This window comes from Zingiber officinale, chromosome 8A (assembly GCF_018446385.1).
Source record: "Zingiber officinale cultivar Zhangliang chromosome 8A, Zo_v1.1, whole genome shotgun sequence".
Lineage (NCBI taxonomy): Eukaryota > Viridiplantae > Streptophyta > Magnoliopsida > Zingiberales > Zingiberaceae > Zingiber > Zingiber officinale.
In genome coordinates, this window is record NC_056000.1 from 32,580,848 (window position 1) to 32,607,976 (window position 27,129).

General features: G+C 36.9%; 2 protein-coding genes and 1 pseudogene across 4 annotated transcripts; 1 reads left to right on the forward strand and 2 right to left on the reverse strand.

The window, feature by feature from the left end:
• Positions 1–440: 440 nt before the first annotated feature.
• Positions 441–3,894, forward strand: LOC122008348 (probable clathrin assembly protein At4g32285). Of its 2 annotated transcripts, none has more exons than XM_042564062.1 (2): positions 441–1,051; positions 1,692–3,894. In XM_042564062.1, exon 2 carries the CDS (start codon positions 1,760–1,762, stop codon positions 3,668–3,670), a length of 1,911 nt encoding a protein of 636 aa, XP_042419996.1. In that variant the 5' UTR covers positions 441–1,051; positions 1,692–1,759; the 3' UTR covers positions 3,671–3,894. The 2 variants fall into 2 exon arrangements, with proteins under 2 accessions (XP_042419996.1, XP_042419997.1); XM_042564063.1 differs by having other exon boundaries at positions 608–1,051; positions 1,683–3,894.
• A 1,783-nt stretch (positions 3,895–5,677) lies between these two features.
• LOC122008351 (replication protein A 70 kDa DNA-binding subunit A-like) lies at positions 5,678–9,577 on the reverse strand. Of its 2 annotated transcripts, XM_042564067.1 has the most exons (3): positions 9,445–9,577; positions 9,051–9,342; positions 5,678–8,241 (listed from the first exon to the last, which is right to left on the reverse strand). In XM_042564067.1, exons 2-3 carry the CDS (start codon positions 9,326–9,328, stop codon positions 5,904–5,906), a joined length of 2,616 nt encoding a protein of 871 aa, XP_042420001.1. In that variant the 5' UTR covers positions 9,329–9,342; positions 9,445–9,577; the 3' UTR covers positions 5,678–5,903. The 2 variants fall into 2 exon arrangements, with proteins under 2 accessions (XP_042420001.1, XP_042420002.1); XM_042564068.1 differs by having other exon boundaries at positions 9,051–9,560.
• Positions 9,578–10,278: 701 nt separating this feature from the next.
• On the reverse strand, positions 10,279–15,850 carry LOC122008352 (annotated as a pseudogene).
• Positions 15,851–27,129: the final 11,279 nt, after the last annotated feature.

Consider the following 27,129-nt stretch of genomic DNA (forward strand, 5'->3'; position numbering starts at 1 on the left):
TATAGAATTATTCAACAAAACAAAGCTTCAGCAGTCTTCTTCATTAATTTGATGGCATTAATATTATTATTTTTTATATGATTTTTTTTGAAAATGTGGTATCGTGGACATTAATCTACCTACGTTACAATATGATATCCGTGTAGAAAATTTCACTTGACCTCCTATAGTTTAAAAATGTGATTTTTTTCCTCTAAAATTTTCAAATTCGTTTCACTTCGCCTCTTTTACCTTGTATTTTGTTAATAAATAGTTATTAATCTAAAATTAGTATTTTACATCATTATTTCTCTTAGGGTATTCTTTTTTATCTATATAAAAAAGAAAGCTTATAGAAAAAATAATTTGGATAAAAATTATAGATAGTGTATTATTTTAATAATTGTTACGATATAGATGAATAAGGATATAAGAAGAGTTGATGCCATTGTAAAGTTATTATAATGTGATTTTGTGGTCAGAAATTTGAGTCGTAGAAATAATTTTTCAATATACAGATAGATTCTTCAATTCTCGCACGTTTCGTTCGTCAAGTCCTTTTATAGATAAATTAGGATATTTTTTAATTTTTATGCTGATAATATATGTCTGTTGAAGTATTAGGAGTTGAATGGTCAGAGTTTGAAAAGTAATGTTAAATTTGAGATTCTGAGGCGAGTTTTATAAAATTAAGACAATCTTTGGGTATAAAAGGTAAATTTTACAGTGTTTTTTATTCATTCGCGTGCGAGCTAATCGCGAATTGGTTTTACGCGTGCCGCCGCTCTCCGTCGACGACGACGACGACGACGGCCATCGCGGTTCGAATCTCTCGTTGGATCCCCGTGCGGCCTTCGCCGATACTTCTTCACTGCCAAAACTGCAGATAAAGCGGCATAGGAGCCGGAAGAGTAGTGTCTGTCGGCTTCTCGATCGGTTCTTCGCTCAGTCAACGCGGTCGGAGATCGAGGGTTCCCGTGCGAGGCTCGGTAGATCCGAGGAATATCGGCTTGCGAGATATCAGATCGGTGCCCGAATCGGCGATTTCTCGCTATTGGAGCCGATCGATCAGGTAATTGTTTCTTTGTCGTTTTTTGATTAGGTCTACGAGTTCCATGTGTAGAACTGCCAGTTCTTAGACCTTTGCTACTGACGTTCGTCTTAGTTGGGGTCGGATAGATGCTGAAGTGAGAGATCTGGGTGCAAACTGCTCTTTCTTTTTCTATTTTTTTTGGGAAATCTTTTGTGCTTTCTCTTAATCAACCGAGATTTCCGGCGATCCCTTAGGGCCTGCTTTTTTCACGCTTCAAAATGTCATCCCCCATTTTTTTTGAAATAAGGAATAAAGCATGGAACGCTAGAAGCTAGAAAATCTTCATATTTTGACCAACAATTCAACTCGGCTCGGCTTAACATCAGTTTAGATTGTGTTTGTAGACACATTTCTTGATCTATTACTAGGAATGAATTTCTTTTTGTGACATTGTATTTGTTTTTGATCGGTTTGATGTGCAATTACTATCGATATAACATTATTATGAACGAGACAAGTCATGATTATAACTGTTTGTTAGAACATTATCCAGTATTTCTTGACATTGTGCATACTAGAACACTTCCATGAGCATTTATTTGTATTTTCTTGTGCTCTTTTGATCGATTGTATAGTTAGTTAGATTATGCTTTTTGTGCATGACATCAAGATCCTTCAGGCAATATATTTGTGAAGCTATTGGAAGAGGAATAGAAGTTTTAACAGGAAGTGTAAGGAAGAGCAGAAATGGCACCCGGCATTAGAAAGGCTCTGGGGACAGTGAAGGACCAGACCAGCATTGGCCTGGCCAAGGTTTCAAGCAACATAGCGCCGGAACTTGATGTGGCTATAGTGAAGGCCACCAGCCATGATGATGAACCTGCTAGCGAAAAGCACCTGCGTGAGATTCTGAACTTGACATCCTACTCTAGGGGCTATGTCAGTGCCTGTATAGCAACTGTTTCTAGGCGACTTGGTAAGACTCGTGATTGGGTCGTGGCCTTGAAGGCCCTTGTGCTTGTTCATCGTCTTCTCACAGATGGTGACGCTGCATTCCAACATGAGATTCTCTATGCAACCCGAAGAGGGACGCGACTTCTAAACATGTCTGATTTCCGCGATGAGGCACACTCTAATTCCTGGGATCATTCTGCTTTTGTTCGCACATATGCTGCCTATCTGGATCAGCGTTTGGAGTACATAATGTATGAAAGAAAACAAGGAGGGGGCATCAGTCGCACAAATGAATTCGGAACAGACCGCCAAAGTCGATCTGAGTATGGTGATCATGATCCTTATGCGTATGGAAGTTATGGAAGATCCTCCTACTCATCTTCTCCGCGCAATGGAAGAGACACATATGAAGAACATGGGGAAGAGAAGAAGCCATCAACACCACTTAGGGACATGAAGCCAGAGAGGCTGTTGAGCAAGATGCAGCACTCGCAACAATTGCTTGATCGAGTCCTTGCCTGCCGTCCCACGGGCAATGCAAAACACAGCAGGATGATTCTTGTTGCTCTCTACCCTATTGTCAGGGAGAGCTTCCAGCTCTATGCTGATATATGTGAGATTCTGGCCATCCTTCTAGACCGCTTCTTTGACATGGAATACCCAGACTGTATCAAATCATTTGAAGCATATGCCAGTGCCGCAAAGCAGATCGATGCTCTCTGTGCCTTCTATGCGTGGTGCAAGGATACAGGAGTGGCCAGGTCGTCGGAGTATCCAGAGGTGCAACGCATTACTGACAAGCTTCTGGAGACACTGGAAGTATTTGTGAGGGATAGAGGGAGGAAGCCAAGGAGCCCTCCTCGAGTGGCAGTCACTGCACCTGCAGTGGTGGTTGAAGCGGAGCAAGAACTGAACAGCATCAAAGCTCTCCCTGCACCCTCTGACTATAAGGATGATGACCCAGAGCCAGCAAATCCGATTGTCGAACCAGTCAAGCAGCAGCCACCACCACAACAACCTGACCTGGTGGATCTCCGGGAGGACGGTGTGACTGCCGATGACCAGTCTAATACACTAGCATTAGCCCTTTTCCAGGCACCGGCGGCAGCCAATGGTGCAAATGGTTCATGGGAAGCATTCCCTTCTACTGATGGGGATTCTGGAGTGAGCTCCGCCTGGCAAAATCCTGCAGCAGAGACCGGAAAAGCCGACTGGGAACTCACCCTCGTGGAGACTGCCAGCAACCTGTCAAAGCAGAAGGCCATGATGGCTGGAGGATTGGATCCATTACTACTGAATGGCATGTACGACCAAGGCACTGTGAAGCAGCAAGTAAATGCCCAGGTGAGCAGTGGGAGCTCAAGCAGTGTGGCCTTGCCAGCACCCGGACGAGGCACTGCACCGGTACTTGCTCTTCCGGCGCCCAACGGCACCATGCAGACTGTCGGGCAGGATCCATTCACAGCATCCCTTGGTGTCCCTCCACCTTCCTATGTTCAGATGGCCGAGATTGAGAAGAAACAGCATTTGCTGGTGCAGGAGCAGGTCATGTGGCACCAGTACGCCAACAATGGAATGCAGGGCCAGACCAGCTTGGCCAAGCTGAGCAACAATACCATGCCGAACTCAGTGGTGATGCCCTATGGGATGCCACCGGCCGCCTACAATGCTGCCGGCGGCGGATACTACTATCCAAACTATTGAAAAATTGAAACTTGTTTTTTCTTTCCCCTTGAGTCTGTATTTTGCTTCAGCTCAGCCTCTTCATCACAGTGCTTTTTATCCTCTCGTTTATAATGTGTATTAATTATTGTGTTTGTTATATGAATCTAGATCTGTGACATATCTATTCCAAACTGGTGACAATTTAGATGCTATCATTTTAATCATGTCATTTGTGTTTGAAATAATATAAAATTTTCCATGTATTTTCTGATAAAGTGATTGTAGATGGTGTAACATTAATTATACCTTTTAAAAAATCTGTATTGTAAAAATTATTAAAATCAATCTTAATAACTATTTTTACATGAATAAGAAGAATAATAATATTGTGGTTTTCAAATTAATTAAAGAATATTTATATCTTTGTCTGTTAATTTATTTAACTAATTTAATGGTTAAGGATAAAATATATTTTCATCGTCTATCTATCGAATAAATACAATATACACTCAACAAACTATTCATCGCATTTAAGATTCTTTTTTTTTTTACGAAGCAAAAAATTGGTCGTCTGCACCAAATGAAAGTTGAATGGACTATTCGTTCCATAGGCAACTTATTCCTCAGTTTGACCGAAAGAGTAATGATAAAATCTAAGTTGCCTTGAATAGAACGGTCTTCTTTCTTTTCAAAATCCTTAAATGAACACTGCCGTTTTTATTATCATCGTAATAACCCAGACATCCCTCATAATTCATTCTCAAATTATTAAAAAAAAGCACGTGATCAACTTTTACAGATGACTAGGACGAATTTATCCCAAAAGCATATGCCCAATCCTCCTCCTCATTCTTCTTCTCCTTCTCCTTCTTTATCAATTGATCATTTGTATTAAATTATTCATATTTATTAATTTAGAATATATTTTGAACAAATTTCTCATGTAATAATAGATCTATTAAAAAAAAAAATAATGGACATAGAAAATTTCGATTATATCCATTTTAATTTCTATAAATTTATGAAGTTACAAGAAATTCAAATATACTATCCATTATTTATTTTAATTATTCGAAAATGTTAAATTGTAATCAAGAAGAATTATCAACATTCTTGAATCTGATATGAAATCATATCAAACCCAATCTGATATGATCTCTCCAAATATAATTAAATATTATAAAAAATTTAATTAAACTTTATAAAATGATATCCATCCATGTAAAGAAAAAAGAAAGAGAAGAGAGAAAAAAAATAAACAAAAAATTACATACATAAGAGAGGAAAGTGAAAAATAAATAGAAAATTATATACATAAGAGAGAGGAGAATAATTGAGAAAAAAATATAAAAAAATTAAATTTATCAAAAGATAGAACGGAAAAATATTATTTTTGATAAATAACAAAATAATATACATTTTTGATCAATAAAAACTTAGATGGTAAATTGCCGAAAAAAGAATATCATACTTTCATCAAGTAAAAAACAAATATAATTTGAATCTAAAATATTTAAACTAATAAAAATAAGCATTTTAATAAAATTATTTTGAAATAAAAACCTTCAGAACTTCCAAAAAGTGAACATACATCTAAGTTATAATTTTTTTTAAAAAAATTATAAAATGAAGTTTCAATCAAACTTCCCATCTTTTAATAAATAAAGGGTATAGAGATTACAAGCATCTCTTATTTTCATTATCATAAAACAGAACTAGAAATTGTCAAAAAGACATCCTAATTTTTCTTTTCAAACATACCTCTCTTTACCAAAGTCAACCATAACAACTTTAATCAAAATTTACCAAAAATTACTTCAAGATTATTTTAATGTTGCTTTAAATCTACTTAAAATTACTTTAAGATTAGTCAACCACTGTAATCTTAATTAAAACTAATAACATTCAAGCATTTTTAACTAACACTCAAAAAATCGACCAACCTTGATTTAACAATTTTGACCCGAACTGTTTAGAGCAACATTTGTCAAATTGTTCTCTAGTATTTTAGCTCTAGACTTCGCTTAAATAAATCCAGGAAAAACATTTCAACAAAATTATAATCGAGAACAGAAATAAAAATGTTTGACAGCAGAAAACATTACAGAAAGAAAAAAACATGATGCATCAAAAGCTTCTGAAACGCCTATCAGCTGCTACACATCAGCACAATGGAAATTTGACTGTACAAATACAATCGTAAAGATGCCAAAAGAAAGCTGATAGATCACCAGAATATTACTAATTGCGAGGAAAAGTATGAAGTCAAGTTTCAGAAGCCACCTATATTTTGCCTGGTGAATCTTCCTGATGTGCCAGAACCCCTATATGCTGATGTAACAGCTCCTACACCGGGACATTCACTCGCCCAGTGCCCAGGTTGATGGCACTTGAAGCAAACATTTGCGCCAGCACTAGAGTATCCACCACCGACCGATTGGGCTGGCCGACTTGTGCTGATTGGACAATTCTGGAAACTGTGGCCTTGGCCACCACAGTTGTTGCATTGTAGTTGAGCTTCGTTTCGGCTGAAACTTTGCTTAATGGTTCCACCATAGTCATTTGCATACTGCACTGATTGATTTGTTGGTGCTCCAGTTCTATATCCATCAGCATTGTGAAAGGCGCTATAGTTATTGTTAGCAGAATAGATATTACAATTCAACTCTACAGGGTCATATGAAGAGTTGGGAATTCCAGAGGTTGGAGCAAAAGTTCCAGGTACCGCTGTGGATGCATTGGGGTCTTCAGTTGAGAGCCTCTCAATCAGACCCAAAAGGTACCTGCTCTCAGAGGATGGATTTACTCTTTCAGCTTTGACAACAGTTGATTTCACACGTTGTTCATCACTGAATGTCTCCTCTTTCACTTTCAACTTGAATACGTATTGATGGAAGATCACTGTTCGAATAATTTCTGCAAACTTCAAGTCATCTTGTTCCTCGTATTTCAACAAGTAAAGTTCCTTGGCAGTGACTCCCAAAATCTCCTCCCCACATTCTTGGAAAGCTGTAACCCATGTCATACCTGTATGGTCCTGGATCTGAAACTGGAGCAGGTACCTATAGTCACACTCAGGAAAGCTCTGGTCGCAGCGATCACAGTGCCATTTGCCATCGCCGTTGTTGTTAACCTTTTTATTGCATGGCCTGTCCCCTACCAGTAATGGACATGCCGTATAGCAGAAATTATCGACTTTTATGAATGTAACTGTTGCCTTAACTGTTATCCAGTCAGGTTTTTCCGATCTTCCCAATCCCTCGTCCTTGATCTGTGCAACTGTCTTCCGAACATCAGTTCTACCCATGGTGGCCGTGTCTCTAGATATTGACGGAGCAGTCATAGTCTTACCTTCTCTATTATACCATTCTCTCAATCTATGAGCCTCCGTAAAATCAGGATTTATGAACAGTTGACTTGAATTAATAGTATTAATAGACTTTCCACTAAAATCACTAACTCGACCAGCTTTAATCGCCAATATAGGATTCACACCAGAGTCACACATACTTTGCAGCTGCTTACCCTCCGTGCTACAAAAATTTCCCCACAAAGTCACCTCAACACTACGGCCAGACATGTCCTTCAACTGAAGAGTTTGCTTATTAGTTTCTGTGCCATTTTTCCTCATAATGGAAACCAAAGGATTAATTGAAGTCACAATGCCAATGATATCGATCGTTGAATTGTTTTCCAAGCCTTCAATTTCATTTATCGGACGAAAGTTGAACTGTTGCTTTGGAATGGTAGAATCTTCCTCTAAACAAGGCTGAATAACTGATTGAGATTCTATAAAGATTTCATATTCATTGTTCAGATGATTAAAGTTCTTCTGTGCAGGCTTCAAACTACCTTTAGAAATCAGGTAAACTTTCCCAACCTCAATCTGATCATAGAACTGATCAGCTACGGCATTAAAGCAAGTGCAACGTACTTCTCCACCGTCAGAATCCAGCAGATCAAACGAGAAGACTTTTCCTTCTCCTCTAGGATTATTATAGCGCCTAAGGTCACCCTTGGCTGTCACTCTTGCCTTAATTGTCCATCTACCCTGGTAAGGATTCAAAGCAGCAATTGGGATAATTCGAGCAGGAGCTTCATTTCTGGCTATAGGCCCCCTATTTGAGTACATTGGCGGGGGCTGCTGAGGAGGAGGACGCCCATAAGAACTGGCAGGGGGACGAAATGGTCCGGCTGATGTTGGATCAGACCTCTGGTTCTGGTTACTACCATATGAATGTGACTCAGAGAACCGCCCTATACCCTGTTCAGCTTTTGGGTGTTCAGTATCAGTTTTCCCACCACTCATATTCCTGCCCAACACAGGACTGCTGCCATAATTAGCACCGATAGATGGGCTATTTGCCATAGGATCAGTCTTCGGATGCAAAGAAGCTCCACCAGAAACATTGTACCCGGTGATGGGAGTAGAGGAGCGCATACCATGAGTTTGGGGATTAGCTGCAGCTGTAACTGGATGATCTGGACCCAGCGACTGACCAGGCAGTGGAGCACGGATTTGTGTAGCAGCGCCATTTTCATACATTTTGGGTTCTCCTATAGCGCTGCTATTACTGATAAGGACTTCCAGGTTGATGACAATGATGATTCTGGATATTAGCATTACATTAATAAACACAGTTAATAAGGAAGAAGCTATAACCATAGTACACAGAAATAACATAATTTCAACCAAAAGCAAAATAAGGAGAAATTAAGTACTTTCTTTACACTCATTAAGAATAATACATTAGAATCATTAGGGTAATGATCATCTATTCTTTATTTAAAAGACTGAAGCATCAAGCACCACTGCTGCTGTAATATTCCTAATAAACGGATGAACAGTTCAAGTCTCACGTAGAGAATAAATACTACAAGTACTTGCTAGAGGTAGAACATACCTTTTCCTAGCTATATTTCATAGCTTTAGAGTCACCATATCGAGCACTGATTTCTTTCAGCAGCATCACTAATAATATCAAGTCAACACTATATCTACCAAGAATCCACCAAACAAATAGCCAATGATACTAAGAATCCCTACTAATAATCCACTAGCTCGAACATAACCTTGCTAACAGGAAATCAAGTGATACTCCTTTTCTTGAGTTTATTAAGCATAAAAACTTAGAAACTTCACGAAGTAAATTTCATCACTTGCCTATTTCCGGAGCTAAAATGAAACTGCTGCCGAGATAATCTGACTAACACTGGAAACAAAACCGACAACTATTTGCAACAGTTAAAAGTATAATTTTTCTTATTGTGTAAAATTCACAGCTCTACTCATTAGCATCGAATTGTTAGAACCATTACCTTTTCAACCAATAAAAATTCTAAGCTTTATTCTGTGTCGCGTCTCAAAATCAAAAAATAAACCCTAGAGTACTAGACACAGAAAAGGGAGAGCGCATACGTGCGGTTCTGGATGACGTTGCAGATGAACTCATTGAGCTGGACGATGGAGTACTTCTGGAGCGTCCCCGACTTGACGAGACCATTCATTTGCGTCGCGAGCATGGCCTGCTGTATATGAGCCCCATCGGACAGCAACATCCGGTACCTCTCCGTCGTGTTCTGTTGGGTGTTCACGAGCCTCAAATCCCAAACCTGCACCACCGGCTTGGCGCCCTCCTCCGCACGCCCCTCCGATACCGCCGCGATCGCCCCCCGCGTCAGATCGACCGCAGTCATCCCGATCAAAAACCCTAAAGTCCGATTCACATCAACGCCCACAAATCGCAACAGAGAACGAGATCGGGAGGTGAAAAGATCGGGAAATGGGAGCAGAGAAGGCGGAACGATCTTACAGCTAACTGAAAAGCGTCCGGTAAGTGTTCGCCTCGCCGATTCACCGTCGCCAATTCCTTCGACGATGTACTGACAGACCGGAGGCGAGCCCTAAAATTAAGCGGCTACGTAGGAAAGAGAAGGCGAGGGAACCGTCTCAGTTTTTAGAGGGAAACAAATTAAATCCAGCTTTTGGAACTTTTGAGTTCCAGTGGGCTCATTGAAAGGCCCATTAAGCTTCGTATTGGGCCACAACAACTCCTAGTCGGACCATATTACTACTTGGCCGACTCCTCACGGGACGGTCTAGTGATTAGCGCATGAGGTGTTATCACAAAACCGAAATTAATATCTCCTCACGGATTAACAAGAGCGCTGGGGCGAACATATTCACCTTTACCACCATATTACTATGTGACCGAATCAGATATGATTCAATCTAAATCGGAATGAATTAAAAATTAATTTGGTTCATCAAGAAATTATTTAAACTTATAAAAAAAAAAACTTGTCAAAATTATTTAAGCTTTATCAAAATATATCCAAATCACTTAAAATAATTAACTACTTCACTCTAAATTTTAAAATATTAAACATTAGTATATCAAAATATTTTTTACCAATTATTATAAATTGATCAAAATTATTTTAAAATAATTATAACAATAATAGATTAGTAGCTACTAACTATTACAATAAGGAACAAAAGCAATTTGCAATTAATCGTAATTGCACCAGATTGCCTTTTATATGATAAGTTAACTAATTTTGCTGTCATATAAAATTTTTAGCTAATGAATGTTTAAAAGATTACATTAATGTAAAGTTAGAAGAAGAAGAAAAAAAATCAATCCTTCAAACAAAATGAATCAATATTAATGCAAAGAAGCAAAGAGCAATTTGCTTATTCCATAAGTTTTTTAATGGGTTTCCCTGGATCACTGGACAACAACCATGTACAACAAAGAGTGCCCAAGGAAAGCCCCTTCCCAAAATAACAACAGGGGAAATGATCCTGGCTTAGAAAAGAATAATGCTGTGAGAGAATTAACATTAGTATTACACAAGACTAGTTTATTTTAGTTTTTTTTTTTTTACATCGATGAATCATATAAAACATCGATCTTCTCAGGTTCCTACGGGTTCGAGCAAGGAAGAAGAAGACGACGAGGAGAATTGTTGGTTCGGGTCAGAGGAGCAAAGAACTGGCGGCAGTGGTAGAGGGGGTTCTTCCTTGATTCGGAGCTTGGCCTGCTGCTGAGACCAGTAGGCTTGGGCCGAGAGAACTCGGTCCAATAGCTCTTGTGGCACTGGCTCGCCGCGCCGTTGCTGAGGGGAGATATTGGCCGTGTGCACCAGGGTCTTCCACTTATCCTGATTTGATCAATGCCATGTTAGTTGAAACTAGACCAAACCAGTCGATTCAACCGGTTGAAACAGATCAAATGAAATGAAAAAGTGGTCAAAACTTGTGGTAGATCCACAATAGTTGACTAGTATAATCTAATTGGAATGGACTAGTTGACTTCTAGAATCAATAGCAAGAATGGCACATTTACCACATGCCAAGGCAGCATATGAGATTCTTGTCGTCAACGCTGTAAAGTAAATGCAGTGAACATTTCCTAAGTACTAACATTATGGTGTTCAAGTTTGCTACTTATGTTCAATAAACATTCACTACTTATCGAATCACATGCAGATCGTTTAAAAGATGTGCAGGTTTTAGCACAAAGTTATTTACTCATAAAACCAACACATACATCAACAACAATAACAACAAAATCTTATCCCATTAGATAATTGGCTATATGAATCCTTCTATGTCATTGAGCTCTATCCCCTATTATATCATAATTTATATTTAAATAAATTTTATCTTATTTTACTTTATCAATCAAGTCTTTTTCTTCCTCATTTGATGTGCATATTTGGTATAATTTTATATCACCTAAGTGGAGTCTAATTACATATACATGTCCCGTAGTTTTCCCTCACTAGGTGCAATCCCGACTTTTTCTTTAATACGTTCATTTCTTATCCTATGCATCCTTTTATGTCTAAAACCGACGCAAATCAAGAAAAAAATGAACAAAAACTCGAGAAACTGCACGGAATGATCTTTAGGTTGTAGGGCTAGTAGAGATGGTATAACAAGTACCTTGAGATCGACATATGTTCGATGTTTTGCAGTGTCAAATGCTCGAAGCTTGACATCTCGCCACCTGAGAATGGATGGAGATAGATGAAAGAATTGGTCAGGCTTGCATAATCATCGTCGGATCATTTGGAAGAGAATTGAACAACAAAGAGACCTTCCGGTTCCGAGCTTTTCAACTGCCTCAACCAGTGCTTCCACTTCGGTAACTGAGAAGGGTCTCCTAATCCGTCGCTGAGCATGCTCAAGACGCTTCGGCTTGCGGAGAGGAACCACAGCAAGTGCTTCAACATCCATGGCTGGAAGAGCAACCAAAGCCAGTTTGTTTTCAGTTGTTTTATCTAGTGATAATGTGTTAGTCGGTGAGTGAACGGAGTCGTGATCACTTTTGGGGCAGGAGGTAAGTGCAGGTTGTGGAGAGGCATCAGAGGGATCTCGATCTATAGGAAGAGAAATAGGTGGTATCCTGAAAACAAAAGGAAAAATGCAACCACATCGAGACACAATTAATCTTATAATATAATATAAGAGAAAAAACAGCTAGAGAATTTCCCAACATTGTCAAGAATCACTATAGAAGGAAATAAGGTCGCTAAAATGATCCAACTGCTAGGATAAGATCATCCACATACCTTGCTAATGGTTGAACTGCATCATCAAGACATAGAAATCGGGAATTATCAGAACTTGTTAGTTGTTGTGCCATTTGAGTTGTCGTAGGTTCCAGAGTGAATCCCAAGCTATCTAATGCATCTCCATTAGAAATACCAAACTGGCATAGCGTCTTGTTATCATCTCTAACCTTCTTTCCCTGAAGGATAACACCGACACGAAGTCCACCTTGAAGTATCGCGGTCACTGCTTCCATTACTGCCCTCTGTATAAAAACATACAAATACTATCCTAAAGCCACAAAGAAATTGACACGAATACAACAGACTGGACTGAATTTTGAACCAAATTAACAAAAGCAAGCAAATCAAAACATGTTCCACAGAACTAGTACCTACTAAAATAGTTTGATCCCTCACCTCAAGTTATGCTGCCATTTAAGCCACTATCAAAAATATCGAACGAATTTCCGTCATGTTAGCACCATGAGGTTTAACAATTTGTGAGTATCCAGGGTATTTATTTGAGTCTTATTAAAATTCATCAATACCATGTATACTAAAAAGCTCACACAAACACATCGACCAATATACCTTCAAGGAACCTACTGTAGCAGTCTCAGGGATCTCGATATAAAGTTCTGGAATCTTAAAAGATTTTATGCTGAATTTCACTGAAAAATAGAAGAAAGTGGAAAACCTTTATGAAAATGAACAATTAGTATAAGATTATTTATCTAATCAACTATGATAATCACCTGATTTATATGAACTTTGCTCCGCTTTAGGGGATGTCACACCATTTGCTGTGAAAGCATACAAGATTACAAGAGTAGCACAAAAAAATAGCAAGAATTGTTAACTTTGTCAATGAAATAAACCTCGAATAGCAGTTCCACGTGGATCATGAGCTTCTAGCTTGTTACTATCCTTCTTGAACGTATTGGAAACTTTCATTCTAAAGAATCCTCGATTAGATGCCGACACCGGGCAACGTTCAAACAACTTCCTTCTCTTGAAGTAGCTTCTCTGCGTTCTTTGACGAGTGTAACAGGTTTTCTTGTCATGTAAAAAGGGCTTCCTTTGTATATCTGGGAGAAGCATATAATCAAAACTAGTAAGCCAGGCCATAAAAATAGCATAATCAGAAGCACTATTTGTAGACCTGAATACCAATCAATTGGGATTACCAAATAAAGAAACTAAACATGAATGCATACCATGATGAGAAATCTGACCATACTTCGACAAATTTATGGCTGCTTTCCAATACTTAGATGCAGAGAAGTTTTGTTCTCCATGATCTCCTATACAGTTTGTTGGCCTAGAGGCCTTATTAGTAATAGTATTAGGGTGAGTGCACCCAGAAGAGTTGTCGTCATCATCTCTATGTACAATGTGTTCGATGCCACTTTCATGCTTGGGCATCGAACTACTGCAGGGATTATCCCTGGACACCGGAACTTCAGCACTACTATCAGAACTGGCCGGAGCAGGAGGTTTGACATCCAAATCCATAGGATCCTCCAAGCTGTATATATCCATAGCTTCCAGTTCTAACCTATTTTCAGAAGACTTTCTTATCAAGCCAGATCTGCATATGTCAGTAGATGCAGAACAACCAATACCAATTCCACTGTTTGAGACCACTGATCCTCCTGCAGCAGTATCATATATCTTAGACTTCAACCGAAGACAAAGCGGTTCTGAATGTTCCGGTTTTGAGGCTTGTGGGAGTTTATTTGAGGCATAAGCCACCTGTTTTTTATGACAATCTCAGGGGCTAAAACAGTGTTGCTTAACAAATCGGGAATTTCAGTTTTTAGCTCCTCTTTATTGCCTAACAGATCTTGTTTAGCCACCTCCTTAGATCTCCCAATAATGCAGAATGGGGGGAGAGTAGAATTCTCACTCTCTGATGACAACTTCCCAGCTACTTCGACAAGTAAATCAAATGCACACAACTGCTCATCATCACGTCTCTTTCTGGCCGACCGCTTTCTCTATAATTGGAAAATCTAAGTTACCAACTCTGAAAAGGCAAAGGAGAGATGAAAATTAAGTAATAATTTACCTTTGCTGATTTCGGAAAGTGTGGAATAGGAGGAAGCCGGTAACCACCGAATCCGTTATCTAATCTCTTCTGAGACACCATATCCCAAAGATTCATACCACCAAGAATCTTATCCCATTGCAACAAAACATCATCCAAAACCAAAATCCAAATACAGTGAATCTGTCACAACCCCCTTAAATCTGCAAGCACAACAGAAGAGAATTGATATATTGGATCAACTTTGATTGAAGAGAAGATTTCTAAAATGATGTTTTATTACATAACAAAAATGCTTTCAATTTCCAGACATTCCAAACATATAATCGATAGGATGTAAAACAACTTGATAAAATTTGATCATTCATAGATCTATAAGAACAGAGATTCAATGAGAAGAATAGAACGACTTTAATCAGATTTCTGAAATTGTATAGTTCTGAAAGTGGACTGAGGGCAATTCCCAAATCTTAACGAAGAAGAGATTTCTAAGATCTTGAAAAATTGTGTTGAAAATCTCGGCAAAGGGGTTGACAGGGAGGTTTCCTTCATGGAAAAAGGTTTTTTGTTTAAAGGATACCGCAAAAGTTCTTATGTCCCGTAAAATCGATGAACCAGAGAAGAAACAGATTATCGCTAGAAATATAACGTCAAGGAAAAATAAAATTGGAAAGCATAAAGCAAATCTGATCCAAAACCATGAGAACTGATATCAATAACTCCGATTTCTTCAGAAAAATGGAAAAAAAAAACTTTGATCAAAGATCTTACCTGCCTTGCACATGGAGCCATGAGCTATCTTAGATTAACCCATATTCTAATAGAAACAAGTTAATTGAATTCAAGCATCTGCCTAGATATCCTGCAAGAAAAGAATGAAAAAAAATACGTTTTTTTTTTTTCAAATCCGGGAAAGTTAAAAACCCTGAAGCGAAATGATGAAGACAGATAGACCTGCTTAGGGATCCGTGCGCCTCAATAAGCAACATATTTGTAGTCAAGCAAAGCTCATTAATCGGAAGTATCGAAACTATATTCCAAAGTTCAGACCGAATTTGCACAAGACTAACGGGATCGCTGCCATAAACATCGAAATTTCGCAGAAATCAATCACCGATCACTCGTCCAACTAGGCAAATCCCAGGGAATCACAAAAGAACCATCCACAAAAGGATCGATCTACACCCGATCGTCATACAAAACACACAAAATCAAAAGCTTCGAGCAAATCCGCGAAAACGCCAAAAGTCAGCTCTTTTTAAGCTCATCCGACGAATCGCGGCCGGAAACGGAACAGAAGCCCGTGCTCTCACCTCCAAGACGGCGACTTGGGGTGCAACCCGCATGCAGATCTCAAAATCCTCCCTCCGATCGTCGGAAAAACTTCAGAATTCAGGCGAATTCCTCTTTAGAAACAGATCGAATAGCTCCAGGCGGCAAATTCTCCGGATCTCAAACGAAAACAGAATTCGCTAACGCCTCCATTCCCACCTCAAATCCCCATTACAGCTCCCAAAAACCACTCATTTTCCTCGATAAAGAGAAGATCTCTCTCTCCTCCAATCGATCCCCAACCGTCAAAGAAAAGAATAGATAAACGAAGATCGCCAAAACCCCTCAAAACCCATCTCTTATACCTTTGACCCATCCACCGGCCGAACCGGTATCCAAACCGCTTAGTGCCGGTAACATCTACTTTCCGTTCTGCATTTCCACCTCTAACCGATTTTCTACACGTGTCTCCACCTAAGATCAAACGGTCTACCGTTTTCACTATTTTCACGCTCATGGCCTACCATGATTTTTTATTTAATTGCGAATGGATAAACATTATTCGATTAATACTCTTAAATTGAGATTTTTCATATTAATTTCTAAATTGAGATCAAATGCATTAATTAAACAACTTAATGATGTCATTATTGTGACATGCGCCACGTAGGAAAAAGCGGCGCCACGTGGAGGAGAATGGAAGGTCAGCGGGCGGCTCGTTGGATGCCATTATCTAAATAATTTAATTATTTTTTCTTTTGTTTTTTTGGTCCGCATAATTATTTTTAAAAGGATTTAATTAATTTATAAGGCGAAGAGAGAAAGATTGGCGATGGGGCGTCACTGTCGCCGTCGGTATTTGACGGAACGGACACGTGGCTGGAGGAGATTCACCAGATTTGACGGCGCGGATAAGGCAGAGTTTTTGACGGTCGTCTGTGTGGTCAGGAGGGATAAGGCACGTGGGCTTAACGGGACGGGACGGGGAACCCGTTGACGGAGTCGGCCGACGGCAGACGAGATAACTGACACGTGTAGGGGACTGAGGGAACTGGGGAGGACCCCTTTATTGTTGGTTACTTTCTTTACATGCTCCCCAAATTTTCAAATTTACAAACTGCGCCCAAGTAGGGGATTAAGTTTGATGTAAAATAGGGGAAAATAAAAAAAATATAATGATTTTGATCAAAATTAATTCAACAAGAGTTAAAAATATTTTGATATTGGTTCACATTAATACTGAGTAAAATTGCTACACCTTATTAATAATATATTATTATATCCATTTAAGAAATAAACTAAAATGGATAGAAATTAAAAGATGCCCCATCTTAATTTTTCATTCCAAAATTATTAGTCTTTACTAAAGGCTTTGGCAAAAATTACTTACATTCAAGTTAATTCAATGTATTTTAACTTAGTTAAGACTGCTTTAATATTAAAATTGCTGTAAGTGCCCTAGTGGAGATGATGCAGAGGTAAAATACTCAGGAATAAATAAAGCATCAGAGTTTGAATTCTAATTTCTAATAAGAATAAATATTTTAGAGATCGACTTATGTAAGTTGTGCTTCATATTTATTTGATAGATAAATTAAGAGAATTCTAGAATAAATATTTTAGAAGTTGACTCAAATAAGTTGTTCTTCGTATAATTTTGATTCTAATAGTATTGTAGCAGTTTTTATCAAAATAATTATTATAGTGTTGAAAGGGAGTTTTGGCTGATTAATTAGGCATCTAATTAAGTCTTAGTTTGAATTTCAGTTGCGGTGTAGAAATTTTTTTTCACTATAGAAAGATAACTCTAAGAATATTGGTGGCTGTTTAAATAGATGTTTATGAGCAATTTTAAATTTATTTTAATAATTAATGAAAATTTTTCATAGAATCAGATGAATATCTCTTATATTAATCGATTCAAATAATTGAATAAAAAAATTTTAGTGTAATAATAAAATTGTTGCATGTTAAAGTTATAAATTTTAATCATAAAAATAATCTCTTGTAATAGATAAAATTACATGTAATAAATCCGACCAAGAAAATTTCGTGTATAGGATTGTCTGAAACCAAAATTAAGGAAAGTATTGTCACGTTCATCAATTACATGAGGGAAAATAGAAAATAGGAAAGCATGTCAGATAAATATTTTTTTATTTAAAAAAACTGTTAAATCTATTGCATTGATTGCTTAATAATTAATAAATTAATTGTGGTATCCTTCCGAAAATAGTTCTGTTGATACTGCAAATAACAATTCGGTGGAACTGAGTTGGCCATCCAGGGTGGTTTATCATTTTTTCTGGTGATACTGTAAATGAAATGATTGATGCCTCTTGCTGCTATGAATTTAAATGGCGTTTGATTCTTTACTTAAAAATTGAAATGAAAATGAAAATAATAATATTATAGAATAGAAACTCTTAAAAATAATGTTTAGATTAAATATTTTCTATTGGAATGAATAAAAATTTATATTTTTTTATCTAAAAAAAAATTGAATGTGAGAGAAAAATATAAGAGAAAAAAATAAAAAGAACATGTAATGAGAGAGAATGGGGAGGAAGAAAGTGGGATGAAAGATAATGAGGAGACAGAAAATATGATCGGAGATATTAAAGAGAGAGAAAGTTTGATAAAAGAAAATAAGAAGAGAGAACGTTTGATGGGAGAGAAAATATAATGGGAGAGACTAAAAAAAAAGAAAGTGTGATAAAAGAAAATGATGAAGAATGTGGTAGAAGAAATTGAATAGAGAGAAAGTATGATGAAAGAAAAAGTGTGATGAGAAAACACTACAAAAAATCCTGTAAATAACGACGGGATCCCCGATTGAATATTATTCAATCGATAAATATCGACGAATTTTAATTCAGTCGGTAATCACCGATTGAAACAACACCGGTCGTTGTTTACCGACGGAATACCTATTTCCGTTAGTAAACACCGACGGATTTAAAATATCAGTCGGAAAGTACCGACTGAATTTGTTTCAGTCGGAAAATCGACCTTTGGGCCAACAGATTTAGAAGTTTCGGGTTAACGGGTTTAGCGCATTACCGACGGAATCAATTTTTCGTCGGCGAATACTGACGGAATAATTATTCTGTCGGTAGTTCCCGATGGAACACCCATTCCATTGGTACACGCCGACGAAAAATTGATTCCGTCGGTAATTTCCTTAGGTTAACGTTTTTTTTGAGTTAACGAGTTTGGGTTGATAGGTTGTTGACGGAATTTTCGTCGGTATACCCCGACGGACTCAATATTTTGTCGGTAGATCCCGACGGAATATTTATTCCGTCGTTAATTAACTTTGGTTAACGGGGTTTGGAGTTAACAGGTTTGGGTGAATAGATTATCGACGGAATTCCGTTGGTAATCCTGAGTGGAATTAGGGCACGCGGCCTCCCTTTCCTCTCCGCGCGAATTTGCTCTCTCGGCACTCTGCTTTTGCTCTCCCGGTGATCTCCTCTCCGCGTCCAGCCTCGTGTTCTCTCCCGTTCTCCGCGATTGGCAACCGGCGACAAGTACGCTCCTCCCTCATCTCTTACGTTTCACGCGCAAGGGGCCTGCTCGCGGCTTGCCGCAGGGCCCTACTTGCGGTTGGCCATATGGGCTTGCTCGCGGCCCCCCGCAGGGTCCTGCTCGCGGCCGACCGGTCGCCCTAGGCGCCTGCTCGCGGTTGGCCACGACCAACCATCGCAGGGGTTGCTCGTGGCCAGTTGTAGGCGCTTCTCAACCGTAGAATTTCTTAATTGTTTCATTGTATATTTGTGACTAATATATATTTGTTTGAACCTATTTAAACTCATGCAGAGGATCTCAAATATTTGAGACAAACAAAACTTAGATGTGATGTTCAGGTGGATTTGATAGTTTGCATGTCAATTATTATATACATTAGATTTGTTTTACTTACAATATCTTTTGTTTATTATAGTTAGTTTCGTTATATGTATTGTTATTTCATTTAATGATGCTCTAAGCAATTGTTGGAGTGTATACTGAAAGCCTAAGCTTTGTAAACATTCATTATGAATAAAGAATCACATTTGGTCAAATTGTCTACATTTAGTTGTAGTTGTTCAATTAATTTATACTGTAGATAACATAGTATGTGGTGCCACATGCAGAAGATGATGTTATCAGTACCTTATAAATTATAAACAGTAGCTCACGACCAAAATGGAAAGGAACAAATCATTAGAAGGTCGTAGTGTAATTAGGTATCAGTTTATCTTGACTGTATAATTACACTAGTACACTTAGAGTGCAATGAGTAGGACCATTTGAGGTCGTTTCTTTTATACTGACTTTATAAAGAAACAAAGACCTCGGTTATTATGGAAGTGTGTGCTCTTAATCCTAATATAATAACAAGCACATATATTTGATATTTATTTCTTTAATTTATCAATGGGTGAGATTTAGTTCGATGAATCAATAAACCCGATAAGTTGGGAAATGGTATCACTTATAGTGTGTGTTGTTGATTATAGAAGGAAACTGTGTCCTAGAGATACTAGGTTGATAATGTCCTCAAGAGGAGCTCATAAGGATTGTCATGTTAAATTCTGCAGGTGGACTTAGTCCGACATGATGATAAGGTTGAGTGGTACTACTCTTGGACTAAGATATTAATTAAATGAGTTGTCAGTAACTCACTTAATTAGTGGACATTCGATATCTTAAACACAGGGAAACTAACACACTCATAATAAGAAGGAGCCCAAAAATATAATTTGGGATTGGTGCGGTAGTTCAATAATAGTTCTCTAGTAGAATGAATTATTATTGATAAAATTAAGTTGTGTGTTCGGGGCGAACACGGGATGCTTAATTTTATCGGGAGACCAAAACTAATTCCTCCTCTCGGTCCCTATCGTAGCCTCTTATTTATAGAGTACTATACCCACCTATACCCACTTTCTATACCCACCTAATAGGGGTCGGCCAAGCTAGCTTGGGAACCAAGCTAGGGCCGGCCTAAGCTGAACCCAAGCTAGAGGGGCCGGCCATATTAAATTAAAAAGAATTTTAATTTTAATTTTTATTATGTGGAAGATATAATTTATTAAAGAGAATTAAAATTAAAATATCTCTCTTGTAAAAGATATACAAAAGATTAAAGAAAGAGATTAGATCTCTTTCATTATTTGTAGATTGGTGAGATATTTTATTTTCTTTTTAAAAATTATTCACATGTTGTTAAATTAAAATTATAGAAATTTCTTTTTATCAACCATGAAGAGATTTTTGAAGAGAAATTTTATTTTTAAAATTTCCGGAAACAAATTAGGAAGTTTTAATTTGTTGATTAAAACTTGTCTAATTTATTTCTTTTGATGTGGCCGGCCAATATTGTTTTAATTGAAAATTTTATTTTATTTTTCTCAATTAAATCATGTCAAGGAAATTAAGGAAATTTTATTGTAATTAAATTTCCTAATTTGCCTAGGCCAAGGAATATAAAAGAAGGGGTGGGGGTGCCTTCATGAGATACAACCTCTATTATTTCTCTCCCTCTTTTGTTTCTTAGTGTGGCCGGCCATCATCATCCTCTCCCTCTCTTCTTCTTGTGGTGGCCGAATCTCTCTCTCCCCTTGGAGCTCTTGTGGTGGCCGGATACTACTTGGAGAAGAAGAAGAGGAAGGAGAGAAAGCTAGCATCTCTTGGAGCTTGATTGGTGTTTTGATCTTCTTCCTTGGTGAAGCTTCCTTATTGTTGGCCGAACCTAGCTAGGAGGAGAAGAAGGTGGTTGGTGGTTTCTCATCTCGGAAGATCGTTGCCCACACAACGTCCGAGATTAGAAGAGGAATACGGTAAAAGATCAAGAGGTCTTTCTAGAAGGTATAACTAGTAATTTTTCCTTTCCGCATCATACTAGTTATTTATGGAAATAATACCAAATACAAGAGGCTTACGTTCTAGTATTTCGAATATGTTTTTCGAAGTTGTGTTCTTTTGTTTTATTTTTCCTTGTGATTTGATTGTTCTTTTCGGTTAACCTAAAGTTATTTTAGGAAATTAAATATTAGATTTCTATAAAAGGTTTTGTCTAGTCGGTGGTGGTTGCTCCCATATCCAAGAAGGCCATGTGCCTCGCCACGTCAGTACTGGAAACCAATTATGGAAATTAATATTTAATGAAATTAATAACTTAAGGTGATTCGGGTCAAACGTGTTAAGTTCCGCAGGAGATCCAAGTCAAAACCTAAAAGAACAAATAGATTAAGTTTTGGATCAAACGTGTTAAGTTCCGCAGGCGATCCAAAATTTAATTTAAAAGAACACATGGTAGCTAGGAAAAGGTTCAGACCTTTGTACAAAATTTTTGTACAGTGGAACCTCTAGGCTTTCCGAGTAGCAACCAACAGCAATAACATGTGTTTATTAGAAAATCTAAGTTTATAATGATTCCCTAAGCAATACCATTATATTTTAGGTTTATAATTATACCATGATATTCTAAATTTATCATTCATTTGCTTTAGTGTAGAGGAGATTTTCGATAATATGATACGAAGATCATGAGATGAGTTTGTTGCTCATAATGCTTTATTTAAGCTTATTTCAAGTGATACAAGTTTAATAATGTTTCAAATTATATTCTCATTAGATAACAATGTATATGAACAAATCTGGGATGTACAATCAATTAGAAAATGGATTTATCATAGATGATTTTATTGCTGAAGTTGAACAGTTTGTGAACTTTGCTAAAAGTCATTCAAAATGTATGAATGGTGCTGAATTACGGTGTCCGTGCAATCATAAAAAATGTCAAAAATAGAACTTTCTATAATAAGGATACTGTAAAAATACATATATGTAGAAATGATTTTGTGTCAAATTACTACAATTGGTACTATCACGGAGAGCCTTATTTATATGAATCAATTGGGTCTTCTAGTGGTTCGTCTTCTAGGACTACTGTTACCGCTCCTGAAGCATCAAATAATATTGATATTTCAATGCAATCAATGGTTAATGATGCGATGATGCAATTTATTATTCGAATATAAATGAAATACCAACACCTCAATATTAGCAATATATAAAATGTTAAGGCTAGTGAAAGAGAAGTGTGGGAAGACATTCCTTCTGGTCATTCTCAACTATCAGCTACTGCAAGGTTATTGAATATGAAAGTATAACATCATTTTTTTGAAAGATGTTACGATGATATCTGTCAATTGATGTCAGAGTTGCTCCCTGCTGATAACATAATGACTGATAGCTTCTATGAAACAAAGAAATTGATCAGAGGTTTATGTTTGCCTATAGAAAAGATTGATTGTTGTATAAATAACTGCATGATATTTTGGAATGAAGACAATGCTCTAAATGAATGTAAAATATGTACTCACCCTTGTTTTAAGCATCGTATTCGCATACCAGGGAAGAAGAGGAAAAATATTGCTTGGAAAGTGATGTATTTTTTTTCGTTAACTGCTAGACTTCAACGCTTGTATGCATCTGTAGCTACATCTTCCAACATGATCTGGTATCATGAGCATGAGCATGAGCATGAGCATGAGCATGATGTGTCATCCTTGTGATTCTCCTGTATGAAAACATCTTGATACTATGTTTCCCTCCTTTGTAATGGAGCCACGTAATGTGAGATTGAGACTTTCTACAGATGAATTTCAACCATTTCGTCAGTCGGGACAACAATATTCATCTTGGCCAGTTCTATTAATACCGTACAACTTACCGCCATGGATATGCATGAAAGATGAATTTATGTTCCTTACCGTACTTATTTCTGGTCCAACCAATCCCAAAGATAAGATAGATGTTTTATTGCAACCTTTAATTGCTGAACTGAATGAATTATGGAATATAGGGTCGGTGACTTATGATGTTGCAAGTAAAACTAATTTTACATTACATGCTATCTTATTATAGATGATAAGTGATTTTTCAGCATACGCAATAGATGCATTATTTTTCGTTAACTGCTAGACTTCAACGCTTGTATGCATCTGCAGCTACATCTTCCAACATGATCTGGTATCATGAGCATGAGCATGAGCATGATATGTCATCCTTGTGATTCTCCTGTATGGAAACATTTTGATACTATGTTTCCCTCCTTTGCAATGGAGCCACATAATATGAGATTGAGACTTTCTACAGATGAATTTTGACCATTTGGTTAGTCGGGACAACAATATTCATCTTGACCAGTTATATTAATACCGTACAACTTACCGCCATGGATATGCATGAAAGATGAATTTATGTTCCTTACCATACTTATTTCTGGTCCAACCAATTCCAAAGATAAGATAGATGTTTTATTGCAACCTTTAATTGCTGAACTGAATGAATTATGGAATATAGGGTCGGTGACTTATGATGTTGCAAGTAAAACTAATTTTACATTGCTTGCTGCCTTATTATAGATGATAAGTGATTTTTCAGCATACTCAATATTGTCGGGATTAAGCACAGCTAGTAAATTAGCATGCCCACATTGCATGACAGAGTCTGATGCATTTTCATTACCTTGCAGTGGGAAGGTTTCTTGGTTTGATAATCACCGTAAATTTTTACCAGTTGATCACCGTTTTAGGCGAAATAAGAAAAATTTTCTAAAGAATGTTGTAGTCAGAAAACCTCCCCCAACAGTACATACTTTAGGTGAAGAAATTATTGAACAAATAGATAGGTATGAATTTCTCCCGGTATCTTAGCCTAATTCTGATGAGATAAATAAATATCTTGTTAGGATGTGTAAGTGTGGTTGAAAGAAAATGAGCATTTTCTAGGAGTTACCTTATATAATTCAAAAATTACTTATAGATGTTAATGTCACTTACGAGGAGATAGATGATGGAGAGATATTCAACAATGAGGATATTGTTGAACTAACAGAGTCTAGCGATGATGACTTAGAAACTGTTAATGTTGAGTAGAAATGCTTCAAGAGTTTAGCATTGATTAAATTTTAGTATTATTGTTCATCAAGTAAGTTGTGCTTCAATCATGTTATGTTGCTTAATTATCATTTAGCAAACTTTATTATGATGTGTTTTAATGTTATTTTGTAGATAATATATATCATGGCAGACCATCCAACATCACTCTGTGGATTTATAGTGCTTGGGGTGGTTGGAGAGTCGTAAGTATTTTTTTATTATTAGTAGTTCAAGTTCTTTATTTATAAAATATATCTTATATCTTAATATTTTTGGATGTAGGTTTACTCCTGATGGTCATCGACTAGTGACATATATTAGCAGGAAATTTAAAGAAAGAGTCTACATTTCTGGTACTACATAGAGACATGTAGACCAAGAGACAAAAGATTTTTATTATAATGAATTTGTGGTAAGTAAATTGAATATATACAATATATTTATCCTTTGTTATACTAAATTTTCAATTTTTAATTGCAGAAAAAATATACGTGGGAGGATGAACACGAGGTAGAATTTGAAGTGACGTGGAATATTTATTGTGCCAAATTGTACAAAGACCTCTTGTATTATATGAGAAAGGATGACACAAAACTAGCTTATGTATTCAAGGAGATCTGGAGTGCATGGATGACCACTTGGTTTGCAGATAGATGGCAGGCAAAGACTCTAAAAGCTTGAGAAAATAGGAATATAGAGCCAGGTGACCCGAGTACCGGATCCACTCAGCATACATCGGGATCTCGATCCATTGTTGAGCACGCTATGTATTTGGTGAGTGTAATTTATAAGTTATATAAATCAAATTTTTATTTATTAGCAAACTTGCATAATTTTGGTCCAACTTATTTGTGTATGTAGGAGCATTCTTTAGAAAGACAACTCACTTGCCTGGAGATCTTTCTCAAGACTCACCAGAGAACAGATGACACATATGTTGATGCTCGATCCAAGAACATTAAGAATTATTAATTTTATTATATTAAATCATTAATAATGATTAATTATCTTTTGTAATTATGTACAATATATAAATTGTATATTTTTTCTCTACACAGGGGAAATGACAAATAGGATGTCTCAGACATCTCAGTCACCAGTAGAGAGAGGGGAGTCATAAGATCCATCCATCCAGCAAATAAATGATATTTATTATGATATTGTGGGTGGAAGGACAAAGAACTCCTCTCTCTACGACCTTGGCTCCTAGGCTAAGGTGGTATTTAATTGCTTGAGGACTCCTAAGAGTCGTGCTAGTTCCTCTTCTTCTTCTTCTGAGGTAGAGTCATTAAGAAAAGAAAATCAAGAATTGAAGACTCAAATAACTACGATGGATCAGAGGTGGGCTGCTCAGGAGCAGGCATTGGCTCATATGCCAGCAGTCATTGCTAGATGGGACCAGTCACAGCAACCCTAGTCACAACATGATATTGAGTCACAAGAGACTCGAGACTCATCAGACCCTGCTAATGATTAGATTTTCTAAGGTATATTCAAATATAACTTCATTTTTTAAATTTATCATACATTAAGTAAAATATATTTGTTCTATTTGGATATTATTAGATATTTATCTTAAATTGTATTATATTTTTTTAGGAATCCGTATTGATACATTCACTGTCACTATCATTTCATATCTAAAATATAATCAAGGTATTTTTTTACATGTAAAATTAGTTATATGTCATAATTTTTTAATTATATATTATATTTGTATCGATTCGTTCTAATCAGGACCCCTTGTATTTGACTTTCACAGGATTATATTTGAATATATGTAGGAGATGTATCATGATAAGTATTTTGGATATGTTGTATTTGCCTTTTACTTGTCATTCACTTTGGATAGTATGATTGTGAGTATGATGTGTATTTGAATACTTATGCTTGTATTTTGTGCTGAATCTTAGACATTTGGATAATTATGATTGTGTTTAATATTGAATTTTGGATATTTTGATTGTTTGTATATTGTAGGAATTGTGATTTATGTGTGGTTTGTATTTGTGTTGCCATCGTTTGTGATGGTTTTGTTGATATGAAAATTGTATATAGGATAACCTTTAAACAAGAGAGGTGCTGTTGAATTTTTTAGTTGGCATTATCGACGGAAAGAATGATTCCGTCGGTAAAATATCGAATTTATACAGTTGTGTATCAATAAATTACCGACGGAATGTTGGTTTCCGTCGGTAATATATCGTTATCTTCTGTCTCCTCCCTGCCGACGGGGCAGATTTCTGTCGTTAAATATTACCGACAGAAATTTATATTTCCGGTGATGAATACCGACTGAATATCATTTCCGTCGATAAATTCCCTTCCCGACGCAATAACTTTCGATGTCACAAATTTCTTCGTTATTCCGTCGGTGATCCAAGTTAACGACAGAATTGTGACAGAAAATTTAGTTGGTATTTGCTGTAATTTTTGTAGTGAAAAATGAGTAGAGAGTCTGATGGGAGAGAGAAAATATGATTAGAGAGAACATGATGAGGGAGGATGAGTAGAGAGAGAATGTGATGAGAGAGAATGAAGAGAGATAAGGTGTGACGAGAGAAAATAATGAGAAAGTGTATGTTACGATTTATGGGAGAGAATGTGTGATGAGAGAGAAAATGGTAGAAAAAGTGCGATAAAAATGAGGAAAGAGGAATATGATAAGAGACAAA